Raw genomic sequence first — 13,232 nt, 5'->3', positions numbered from 1 at the left:
CCATCAGTTCTCTCGGATTTCTGGGTCTCCTAGCTTAGTAGCGACCACTTCCTTTGCAGGCGCGACTTGCACTTTAGCTCCAGCCCCAACTCTATCCCCAACTCCAGCCAGGGCGGGGCAACCCTGGGGATCTCCGCGCAGACAAACAGGTCGGGGCTGGGCGTGGCGTGTCGAAGGGGAGCAGAGGGGGCGGGGCCTGCCGGGAGCGGCGACGCAGGCGCGCACTGGGTCCGCCGCGCGGAGCTGCGGCCATGGAACAGGCGACTCCGGACCTCGAGCGGCTTTTGCAGCCGTCGCCGCTGGAGCCTCTAAGCCACAGCGACGCTGGGCTGGAGGCGGTAGTCGATGAGGAAGCGGAGGGGGTCCGGGACGAGGACGTTCCGGGGAACCAAACGGTGAGGAGAAGGGGCGGCGGAGACGGCCCGGCCTGTGTCGGGGCCTAGCGGGCTGGGCTAGGCTGGCGGGGGCGGGTCGGCTTGGCCAGGAGACCCGGCAGTGCCCGGGAAGCGGGATGGGAAAGCTGGGCCACTGGAGCAGTGAGGGGCAGGCTCAGTGTAAAAAGGGGTCGTAGGTAGGAGCGAGCGCCAGGTGCAGCGGCACCAGCGAATTCCCGTGGGGAGGGCAGCGGCGAGGGGAGCGGAGGGTACCTCTGAGTGCGGCTCCGCGGGCGTGGAGGTCCGAGCTGCGGCAGACGCGGTTTTCAGAGGTCCGGGAGCCCGGAAGTCTGGACCTGAGCAGGAACGCTGATGTTTCTGGCAAAGGGTTGTGCGCAGGAGATGGCTTAATGAAGGCACTGGAGTGGGAGCGGCGGTGTTTGAGAAAGAAGATAGTGGGGGACTTGAGGAACAAGTCTGGGGCATTAAAGGTGTTTGGGTTGGCGCCACAATCAGGGAATTGAAAGTGTTGGATTCAAGAAAGGGTACAAGTTAAAGAAAAAAAACACAACACTTAAAACTACTTATTTGGCTGTACTTTTAATTTGTGGATCAGCTGCATTCAGTGGAGAGTTGTCATAGATATCTGTTGAATCTTCTTCGTAAAACTCCTTTGGTAATCAGTGATTTTCATTTGCTTGAGGAAAAAAGAAAATGTATCATTTTATATGTGTAATTGTTTTCAGTCCAAAGTGTTTTCACTCATAATGCGTGATGGATAGAACAGGTTAAAAAGAAGCGTTTCTGAAACTCAGTTTAGTGCTGCACATCAGAGAGCAAGCACCCTACCCAGTGTGCGCATTGCTCATCCATTTTGCCGCTGCTGCTTTCTTTCCCTGAAACTGGTGGTACTGCTAATATAAAACCGCTTATGATGGATGAAGGAAAGTTAAACTTGTTTGCTGACTGTAGCTATGGAACCAGAAAGACTCTTAAAGTTTAGAGACAAGAGAGCCAGGAACTTCAACACAGAAATTGAAGGTTTTGCCTACTTGGGGAAATGTCGAGGTATATAGGGTGTAGCATGAAGATTTTTTGGGTGAATTTTAAGTTTTCATTGAAATTTCCCCTAAGTTCTAGAATTTTTTGTGGAGAGGTCAGCATCTTGAATGTGACAAGTGTGTGCACTTCTGTGGTGTGTAATTTGACTCGTAACATGATTGGCTTTTTATGCAGCTATGTGACTTAGTTTTTCTGTTGTCTCTTTTAAAAAGTCATTGTGGAGTGTATAATTAATGCAGAGAAGTTTCCCACAAAATAATTGTCAGATCCTTTGAAGCCAGTATATTCTGGGTTATATCCACTTCCTACACCACAGAGGTAACCAGTATTTTGAACTTTGTATTAACAATTCTCTTGCTCTACTTAATCTTTACCATATGTATCCTTAAAGAATATATTGTTTAATTTTATTTGATTTTGAAATTTACATAAGTGGAGTAATTTTACTATGATTTTCTCTCTTTGCTTAATATTACGGTTTTGGAGTTCATCCAAAATGTGACTTAGTTCGCTTATATTCATGGCTTTATAGTAAGCCATTTTATAGATATTCTGCAGTTGATTTCTCTTTTCTTGAGGTTGTTACCAGATTCTTGCTCTTTCTAAAAAAATTACCGTTACCATGAACTTCTTCCTATATATCTCTTGGTGCAAATGTATTAAGAGTCTAATATAAATTTAGGAGTGGAATTGCAGGATTGTAGGGTAGTAGCGTGTTCAACCCTGTGCCAAATTGTTTTCAAAGTGAATATTACCAGTTTGTACTTCCATCAGCAGTGCCTGATACTCTCTAGCCTCATCAATACTTAATATTTTCAGACTTTAAAATATTTGTCAATCTTAAAGATATGTGTTAAAGCAATTTTAGATTGTTTCAAAAGGTAAGAATTACATTTTTTGTTGGCTACATATGAGCTTAATTTTGGTTATGATGATAAAAATTTTGGTGATTTTTTTTTTGTGAAAACCTTTAGAAATTTAACTAGTATGAAGTTACAACTATAGTATAAAATCAACTTATGTTAATTTAAAAGTAATTATAAATATCTCATTTAAAAAACTCATGTATGTTCAGTTTTAAGATGTTTGAAAATCCAAAGATGCCATCATACAATAGAGGTTGTAGTTATATTGTGTTACCTGACATTTTGGGAAAATGTTGGTAAATATGTGCTCCAAGAAACCGTCTGTTAGTGACTTAAACTTAATAGTTCATAGAGACACAAGCCATTTGGACAATATTTCAGAATTACCAAGAGTTTAAGACACATACATTCATATACCATATTTTTCAGACTGTAAGACGCACTCTTCCCCCAAATTTGGGAGGAAAATGGGGTTGCGTCTTATAGACAGAATATAGCTTACCTGGCTCTCTTGGGGGGGGGCCGGCGGTAGAGCTGGGTTTTTCCCCCTATTTTCCTCCTCTAAAACCTAGGTGCGTCTTATAGTCCAAAAATACTGTACTTTGTACACTGTTCCCTCCTCCCAAAAAACTACACAAACCCTCCTTAAAGGGTCATATACTCCTATTCCCTCCTTCTGTCCCTTCTTTTACTCCAGTTCCTCCCCAGTTGAGAAGTATTGCTATATCTATCACAACCTTGCTACTGTTTACTGATAGGGATGTGGCCTGGGCATAAAGGTAAGTTAGATTTGTTCTTTCTGTGTGCTATTCACAGTAAGGCTGCACTTTTTAATTTTCAGATTACCCCCAAAGGGCAGATAGAGATGAAGCAGAAGCTCAGAGATAAGTGATTTGGCCAAGATCACTAGGTAGTCAGTGGGATGGCTGGGACTTGAGGCGGGGTCTGCCTGGCTTTGAAATTAGATTGCCCATTAAGCCACGTGGCTTCATTAAAAAAAAAAAAAAAAGTTAAGAATAGTCTTGTAAATTGCCCCAATACTGTATTTAAAATTTTTTAGTTTATATTAAGTTGTAATTTTAAAAAGAAAAAAGGTGTGAACAGTGTGTTGATTTATCACACAGCTTTTTACCACAAAAATATCTATGCAGATACCATGCAGAGATGGCAAAATGATGCAAGATCTGCTGTTGAGGTTTCAGTATTCCAATACACATACAAACGGACTACAGAGGTCCTGTGGGGGAAAAGGGACAATGCGGCCACTCTCTCAAGAGGAGAGTGCCTCTCATCGACTGGGCTACTCCCTCAAGGGGGGAGCGCCAAGAGCCTTGCCTTGACCTGACCAGCCTTTATAGGTTTTTCAGGCCCTTAACATCAAAGAAGGTCCTCTTTTACTATGCAAAGGTTTGTTTTGGGTGGGTGTCACTGAATACATCAAAGGAGGACATTTGCAATGTAAAAGGAGAAATGGTCGAAAGGGCTTTGTCCCATACCTGGAGGGTCTAGCTCAGATTCTGGGCAGATACAGATAATCAGTAAACATTTGCTTCCTCAATTCAGGGTGAGGGAGTTTTAGCAAGAGCAAGTCTCATAGCAGTCTAGGTACAATGCAGGCCTGATTTCCCACTGGAGAAATTATCCATGGACGTGGGTCCTGCCCGCCAACCTCGCTCCCCACTGGCTTTTCCGAGTGGGGGCTGAGCCACATTTCCCATGCTTGGAACGGTTCCCTACAGCAAAAAGCTCACCTCATGAACCTTAATTTTAACTCAGCAAATTTTGGACAGAGAGTAATTTGTACCAATTTCCCTGCACCTAGGGGTAGTGGAAACAAGCACTGCCTAAGACTTGCAAGTTTCTTCTGGTTTTAAACATCAATTATCAGTATTCTAAATTCTGCTGTGAGCTCTTATTCTGTAGTTTCTTGCTTTTCTTTCTGTGAGTGTGTTCAGTTCTCTGTCTTTCCATTGTCTAATTAGAATCTCCTTTCTTTTCCTTTTGTACTTTTTCCATGTAAGGAAGAGTGCATTCTTTATTGTCAATTCTATTTAAAGTAACTTAGAAAATGGAAAAATGAGAGAGGAAATCAATCTCCAAGAAAGTAGTAATTAGTCCTGGCAGAAGAGAGGAAGTGGTAAGGGAATAGAAGTAAGAATACTTCTTTTTTAGGCTGGAAGATTCCAGTTAGTTGGTAGTTAACAGTATTTACTCAGGGAATAACCTCTGCCTAAGTGAATTTCTTAAAAGGAGAACCCTCTAGGCCCGGGAGTGCTGGTGGGGACAAAGAGTGCTTGAGCAACTAGTAATTAGAAATTATTATAGCTCTGGCCAGGGAGCTCAGTTGGTTAAAGCGTTGTCTTAATCAGATACACCAAGGGTGTGGGTTCAGTCCCTGGTCTGGGAGATAAACCTCTTTCTCCCCCTTTTGTTCTCTCTCCCCCATCTCTCCCCTTCTCCCTTCCTCTCTCTCTCTCTTTTCTAAAATTAAAAAAAGAAAAATTCCTGTACACAATTAGCATCTTCAGTGACTGGCTGCAGAGAACTGAAAAGGGTAGGCTAGAACTGTAAGATTTGAGGCATTTGTTGGTGAGGATAACATAACAAAGTAAAAAATGTATAGGCATAGTTATACAATTTATCAGTTTAGCAGCTGATGATAAAATCACACAAGTATGTTTTTCTTACTTTTCTACCTCGGTAGCTCTCAGATATTTCTGTGACTCATAGTACAAAATACATTTTTACAACATAATCAGCCTATACTTTCATAATAAGTATTGTTTCAGGAGACAACAATTACTTCACACAATACCCTGTGATATTTTTATATATTTTTTTCATTAAAAAGAAATGTTGGCAAAATGCACCAAATTAATTTTATGAATCATGAATGTATTGTGAGTCATAATGTATTGGGAAATTGTTCTAACTTACATGTTTTATATTAAATAAAAATTAATGTTTTCTGAATAGCTATTTTATTGTAATTAATTAATTAATTAATATGGAGAGGGGAAGGGAGGGAGAAAGAGAGGGAGATAAATGTCAACGTGTGGTTGCCCTTCATGCATCCCCAACTGAGGACCTGGCCCGTGGCCCAGGCATGTGCCCTGACTGAATCAAACCAGCAACCCTTTGGTTCTCAGTCCACTGAGCCACACCAGCCAGGGCATGAATAGCTATGCTATTTTAAAAATATTTTTTAATAGACAAAAAGCACAAGAAAAAAGGTCATATATTATAACCCTATTTTTCTTTGGATACCATATTTTTTGACTATAAGATGCACTTTCCTCCCCAAATTTGGGAGGAAAATGGGGGTGCATCTTACAATCTGAATGTAGCTTACCTGGCTCACTGGGTCAGGGGGCGGGCGGTGGTGGAGTTGGATCACAGGAGGCAGGAGCAGGACCACGTTTTTTGCTTCAAAATTTTTTTCCCTATTTTCCTCCTCTAAAATCTAGGTGCGTCTTATGGTCTCATGCATCATATAGTCCAAAGAATAAGGTAGTTCTCTGACCTGAGTAACATAGAAGCATGCCTAGAAAAAAGATTCTGAAAGTTTACCAATATATCAATAGTGCCAGCACTGGGTTGTGGGATAAAGTGACTTACATTTACTTAATTTTTCCCCTGTACTTTTGATTTTGTATACATTAAACATATTTTAATTTTCATAATCAGAAAAATGTAAACCTGCAAATAACAGGTGATAGGTAATATTTGATCTCTTGGTACATGCTAGACAACTTTTAAAACTCTTTACATGCGTTAACTCATTGAATGCTCGCAACACCATTATGAGTTAGGTACATTTAGCCCATTTTAGAGATGAGGAAACTGAGGCAGAGAGGTTAAATAACTCCCCCAGAATTACATAGCTAATCTGTGGCAGAGATGGGATTCAAATTCTGCCAAGCTGGTTACTAATCTGAGGGAAAAACTGATCTTCTGATTACAAACTTTTTTTTAAAGTATATTTTATTGATTATGCTATTACAGTTGTCCCAACTTTTTACCCCTTTATCCCTCCTCTGCTCTACACCCCCTAACCCTCCAGCCTTCCCCCCCTGTTAGTCATGTCCATGGGTTATACATATAAGTTCTTTGACTTCTCTGTTTCCTATAATATTCTTAACTCCTCCCTATTTTATGCCTACCAATTATGCTTCTTATTCCCTGTACCTTTTCCTCATTCTCCCCCATCCCTCTCCCTGCTGATAACCTTCTATGTGATCTCCATTTCTGTGATTCTGTTCCTGTTCTAGTTGTTTGTTTTTGCTTTTGTTTTATTTTAGATTCACTTGTTAATAGTTGTGAGTTTGTTGTCATTTTACTCTTCATAGTTTTGATCATCTTTTTCTTAGATAAGTCCCTTTAACATTTCATATAATAAGGGCTTGGTGATGATGAACTCCTTTAACTTGACCTTATCTGGGAAGCACTTTATCTGCCCTTCCATTCTAAATGATAGCTTTGCTGGATAGAGCAATCTTGGATGTAGGTCTTTGCCTTTCATGACTCTGAACACTTCTTTCCAGCCCCTTCTTGCCTGTAAGGTCTGTTTGGAGAAATCAGCTGATAGTCTTATGGGAACTCCTTTGTAGGTAATTGTCTCCTTTTCTCTTGCTGCTTTTAAGATTCTCTCCTTCTCTTTAATCTTGGGTAATGTAATTATGATGTGACTTGATGTGTGCTTCCTTGGTTCCAACTTCTTTCGGACTCTCTGAGCTTCCTGAAGTTCCTGGAAGTCTATTTCCTTTGCCAGACTGGGGAAGTTCTCCTTCGTTATCTTTTCAAGTAAGTTTTCAATTTCTTGCTCTTCCTCTTCTCCTTCTGGCACCAGGATGATTTGGATGTTGGAATGTTTAAAGATGTCCTGGAGGTTCCTAAGCCTCTCCTCAGTTTTTTGAATTCTTGTTTTTTCTCCTGTTTCAGGTGAATGTTTATTTCTTCCTTCTACTCCAAATCGTTGATTTGAGTCCTGGGTTCCTTCCCTTCACTTTTGGTTCCCTGTATATTTTCCTTTATTTCAGTTTGCATAATCTTCACTCTTTCCTCTATTTTGTGACCATACTCAAGCATATCTGTGAGCATCCTGATTGCCAGTGTTTTGAACTTTGCATCTGATAGGTTGGCTCTCTCCTCATCTCTTAGTTCTATTTTTGGAGCTTTGATCTGTTATTTCATTTGGGCCATACTTTTTTGTCTCATACTTTGTGCCTGTTATGTAGTGAGGGGCCTTAGGTTTTCAGCAGGGTGGGGCAACCCAGGTTGCTCTATTGTGGAGCTGTATGTGGGGGAGGGGTCAGAGAGGGAACCATGCCCATTGCTCTGCTCTCTGCCTTCTTTAAATCACATCTCTGCTACCCACACAAATTGGGCCCTTCTGTTGCTGATTCTTATGTGTGTGGGTTTGTGTATGTTCTAGGATCCTGTGGGTCTCTCTAACTCTACTGGGAGGCTGGGAGTTTCTGCCCTGCCACAACCCCCACAGGTTTTTACAGCCAGAGGTTTTGAGGCTTTCTTTTCCCACGCTGGAACCCTGGGTTGTGTGGTCTGTCTTGCTCCCCTGTTGTTCCTCTGGGTTTATCTGCATGCAAATGTAGGACCACCCAGTCCTCCAGTCCCTACCTTGCTGGTGTGCTCTCCACCCTGACTGCCTGTCTCCACCCCTCCTACCTGTCTGAGTTAATGTTTCTTCTTTAACTCCTTTTAACTCCTAGTTGTCAGACTTCATACAGTTTCCTTTTCTATCAGTTCTGGTTATTTTTTGATTTTAAATTTGTTGTTGTCCTCCTTTGGGTTGTACGAGGAGGCATCATGTATCTTCCTACACCTCCATCTTGGCCAGAAAGTCTTATTTATTTTTTTGAAGATTTTTATTTATTTATTTTTAGAGAGGGAGAGAAACATCATCAATCAGTACCTCGGCACACCCCCACCTGGGGACCTGGCCCACAGCCCAGGCATGTGCCTGTCCTGGCAGTTGAACCAGTGACCGTTTGGTGCAGGCTGGTGCTCAGTCCACTGAGCCATGCCAACCTGAGCTTATTTATTTATTTTTAGAGAGAAGGGAGGGGAGGGAGAAAAAGGGAGAGCAGCATTGGTCCGTTGCTCTTCATTTGCACCCTGACCAGGGACTGAGTAGGAAGCTGCAACACAGGCACGTGCCCTGCCTGGAATCTAACTGGTGACCCATCATTTTGCAGGATGATGTCCAACCACCTAAGCCACATGGATCAGAGCATTATTAGGTGATTTTGTTTTGTCATTTTATAGTTTCTTATTTTGGTTTCTGTTTTTGGGTCTTCCTTTTGGACCATAATTTCTTTGGTTTTATTCTCTTTAATGACGTGGAAGGCCCGTGTCTTCATTTTTTCTTCCCCCAAACATAATGCATCTTATTAGTTCTCTAGTGATTTGGATTTGCCCCAATACTTTGATTACTTTTTTCTGGCAGCTTTCTCCAATATAAAGTTACTTTATTTTTTTGCAACCATTATTTTGTGGGGATATACTTTGAAATTGAAAATATCTTGTACTTGTCTATGCCAGTATGGATTCATGGATTTTATTTTTTAATAACTTTATTCAGGTATAATTTACATATTATAAAGTTCACTCATTATAAGTATATAATTTAGTAATTTTTTAGTAGGTTCGTGGAAATGTGCCACCACCACTACATCCCAGCTTCAGAACATTTCCATCATCCTCTCCAAAGTCCTTCATTTCCCTTTGTAGTTTATCCCCCCTCCCACCCTTAGTCTTGGGCAGCCACTTGGCTTTCTATATAAATATTCCTTTTGAGGTATTTCATAAAGATAGAATCATACAATTTGTTGTCTTTTGAGACTGCTTTCTTATACTTATCATTATGTTTTTTGAGGTTCATCCATGTTAAAGTATGTATTAGTTCCTTTTTTTACTAAATAGTTCTCTATTATATGGATATATTACATTTTGTTTATCCACCATTTTATGGACATTGGGTTTGTTTTCAGTTTTTAGCTATTAATATTATTGCTATAGACATTCATTCACATGCAAGTGTTTGTGGGGACATGTGTTTACATTTTTCTTGAGTTTGATTTGTAGAATTGCTGCATTATATGGTAAGTTATTTTTAACTTTTTAAGAAACTGCCACTGTTTCTCAAAGTGGATGCACGATTTAACATTACCACCAGCAATGTATGAGGCTCACATTTCTCCACATCCTCGTTAGTACTTGGCATTGTCTGTTTTTTTGATTACTGTCATTCTGATGGGTGTGAAATGGTTTAAATTTGCATTTCCTTAATGATGATGGTGTTCAGTATTTTTTCATGTGCTTATTGCCATTTGTGCACATATTTTCTTTGGTGATATGTCTGTTTCGATCTTTTGTTCAATTTTTAAAATTGTCTTACCAAGTTCAGATATTCTGGATACAAGTCTCTTTTATCAGATAATATGATTTGCAGGTATCTCCCCCCACCCTGTGGCTATTTTGTTTTTCTTTATGGTGTCTTTTGAAACAAAAGTTATTTTCTTTATAAAATTGTTTTTAGAGAGATGGGGTGGGGAGAGGGAGACATCAATTTGTTGTTCCACTTATTTATGCATTCATTGGTTGAGTCTTGTTCCTTCCTCATGACTGACAATTGTAGATAGTAAATATTTTTGTAATGAATTAATAGTTTCTTATTGTTTGTTTTATCACCATTATCTGCCTTATGCCTACTTTTACTGTCTGCCTTGTTAGCAGCATTTTAAAAACTTAGATTATATTCATTTTCACTCATTGAAATGGAAAGAAGTAATTTCATCAGCTTTTTAAATATGTCCATCTTATTCATTTATTTAGTTTTAAGTAGTCAGTTTAGTCTTAAGTCAGGTGGAAAGTAGTGATTCACAAATCAAGCATCTACATCTGGGACATTATCCCTCTGGATACGAGTGTAGTGTCATTTTTTTTTTTTTAAAGATTTTATTTATTATTTTTAGAGAGAGGGTAAAGGAGGGAGAAAGAGAAACATGTGTGAGAGAAACAGCAATTGGTTGCCTCTCTCACATATCCAGCTCGGGACCTGGCGTGCAAGCCAGGCATGGGCCCTGACCTGGAATCCAATCGGCATCCTTTCATGAAAGTTCGCAGGCTGGCGCTCAGTCCACTGAGTCACACCAGCCAGGCTAGCGTCACTCTCTTTAGTGATACTCTTCACTCTGATGAGAGGTACACTTTGAATACATCTAAAATACTGTATCTGTCTTTAAAACACGTCCCTTGTTTGATCTTCCAGTCAGTCTTCAAGTCAGTCCATTTCTAAACCTGTTAAATATGTTCTTCTAATGGTTGTGAGGATCAGTTGAATTATTCCTGATATTGATAGCATAAGCAATTTTTATATCATCTTTCAAACCCTATTGGTATTACACGCCATTCTTTAGTTTTTATGATAGCTGATTTTATTCTTTTTTTTCCCCTTTGTATAATTGGGTGGCATAACGTGGTAAATTCATGTCTCATATGTATTGCCTTTTTGGCTGGGGATATAATTTGCTTTATCAGTCACGTTCTTCCAGAATTCAAGGGATTTTCCAGTGGAGTAGATGGTGGTAAGTCAAAGTGATTTGTTTATATGTGTCTCTCAACCAATGAGAGCTTCTTAATCCTGATGTGAGTGGTTTGCGCTTAACGTAATTTCTTGAGCTTTCTTTCAGTTGAATGATTTCCTCTTCTCTCTCTCATGTTATCTCTTGGTACATAAACATACAACTTATACTCTATAAAAATGTCTTGTTTGTTAACTGAGTGATTCGTTTTTGTTAACTAATAACAATTCCATTCCATTGGGCTGGCTCTTTGTTTTCTGTCCTTTGTCTTTCAGCATTTGCACCTTCTCCATTTTTCAGTATATGTGCTGCTGAAGCGAGCACTCTTCTCCCTTTTTCTCCCATTTTTGGGGGCACTTCCTTAGTGTGTCATCTTCACTCATCATTGATATAATTTTTTACACTATCATGTAGCTTTTTCTGTTTTCACAGTGCACATCCTTAATTTTTTGTGTAAAGTAGCACCATGGATTTTACTATATAAAGCTTTTTTTTTTTTTTTACCTTTTGGTCTATCTATTTTTCTACTTACATCTCTTCACAGACTGCCAACAATTTAATATAGTACAGTGTTTTTAATTAAAACCCATCTCTGAATTTTAGAATGAGCAAGGGAGCAAAAAAACCCAAAGGACAGCACTTATCACATGGTCTCACGTTGTCTTGTTTAGATTTGGAGTTAACTTTGAGTATATTAAAGACCCTTCTTCAGTGGTGCACTTCCCACCAATACAGCCTATGGACCGCCAGTGGTGTCTTTGTTCTTTTTGGTCCTTTGATACCGACCTGGGGATGTTTAGCTCGGGAAAACAAAGGTGTCTTTTCTTAAATCCTGCTGCTAACTCACAATTGGAGCCTGTTAACCACTGCCAAAAAGTTTAGGCAAAATGAAAGTTGAATATAAGATGACTCCTGCTTTTGTAATTTTTAAAGGAAACTGCCTGCTGAAAATCTTATCTTTTGGCTTATGTATAGTGTTATATTTTTGAGGGAGATTTGAGTTTGGTAAAATACAAAATTAGGTATCAATATTGATCATTCACCTTTGTATAATTATTCTTAGATTTTTTCTTATGCATTTCTGTGTAGGTTTATTTTTTGTCACTTGTATGAAATGTCTCTATTTTATCTTCTATTATATCTCTATGTTTTGGTTATTAAAACATGGAAACCTGTTCAAATAGCTTCTGGTAAAGTTTACTGTGCTGTAGTACGCTGACAGAGAGAGGCGTATCATTTGCTGCTGTCATTAGCAAGCCCCTAGCAACTTCAGAAATACAAGAAACTAGCTTGAAATATATACCAGTAATGGATGTTATTAGAATAGATGGGTTTTTTTAAATACCATCTTAAATTTCTTTTTCTTTTTTTGGTTCTTCCATTTATTTTTGTCCAGATGACAGAAAATAATTTTTGGTTAAAGAAGATAGAAATTAGTGTTTCAGAAGCAGAAAAGCGAACTGGAAGAAACGCCATGAACATGCAGGAAACATATACTGCTTACCTCATTGAAACAAGGTGAGTGATGAGAATTAGGTGTAGGTTTAGATAGAAAAAACTTTGGTAGCTATTGATGTAAATTCTGTTGTATGATAGAATTGTTTACCAGTCATTGTCTTTTTAGGGATTATGTGTGTGTTTTAACTTTTTAACAGGCAAAGTAAACAGTGTGTCTTTTATTGTGGTACTCCTACTAACTGTATTCTCATGTACTTGTTTTGAGGGGAGCGGGAAGGTTAGTGAAATACTTTTGGCATCTAGAATATTACTTGACAAATGCTTTGGTGGAGTTCTTTAGATACCATTCATGTGCCCGTGAGGTAAATGGAGATGTTAACAAAGCCTAGGAGGAAAGAAAACAGTCTGAGTTTAGAAGAGTTGGGAGTTACAGAGAAGTTAACAGAAAAAATTGATCGAGACTGGAGCTTTAGATGTTGGGGTAAAATGGAAAAGACAAAGTAAATCATGGAGTAAGAAATCAAAACTCACCAGAAAAGTTCTTTTATATCATAAGGGAAAGTTAAAGGAATTAGATTGTTTCATCTACAGCAAGACAAGGGAAGACTTAATTTATTTTGCCCATTATAAACAGTTTATATAAAGACTATACTGACTAGTTCTTTTCTTTCTGCAGACTGAGCAGAAATATGTCCAATTAAAACAGATATGAGAGAAATTTTTGATAGCCAGTAAAGTAAAATGATAAAACTATCAGATCTAGTTGATAAAGAGTTATAACCATGTTTTAGTGTGAATACATTTTTTTAAAAGATTTTATTTATTTATTTTTAGAGAGAGGGGAAGGGAGGGAGAAAGAGAGAGAAATA

The 13,232-nt window shown here is 39.1% G+C and overlaps 1 protein-coding gene across 1 annotated transcript in view; it reads left to right on the top strand.

Moving 5' to 3' along the window:
- Nucleotides 1–210: 210 nt before the first annotated feature.
- SNX4 (sorting nexin 4) overlaps nucleotides 211–13,232 on the top strand; it is an 83,382-nt gene continuing 70,360 nt past the window's right edge. The window contains exons 1-2 of the mRNA XM_024578001.4: nucleotides 211–395; nucleotides 12,302–12,423. Of these exons, the coding sequence (XP_024433769.1) occupies nucleotides 252–395; nucleotides 12,302–12,423 (266 nt within the window). The 5' untranslated portion in view covers nucleotides 211–251. The remainder of the gene's footprint in view (nucleotides 396–12,301; nucleotides 12,424–13,232) is intronic.

Source organism: Desmodus rotundus, chromosome 2, assembly GCF_022682495.2.
Source record: "Desmodus rotundus isolate HL8 chromosome 2, HLdesRot8A.1, whole genome shotgun sequence".
Taxonomy (NCBI): Eukaryota; Metazoa; Chordata; class Mammalia; order Chiroptera; family Phyllostomidae; genus Desmodus; species Desmodus rotundus.
This window is presented reverse-complemented; position numbering and strand designations above follow the sequence as displayed.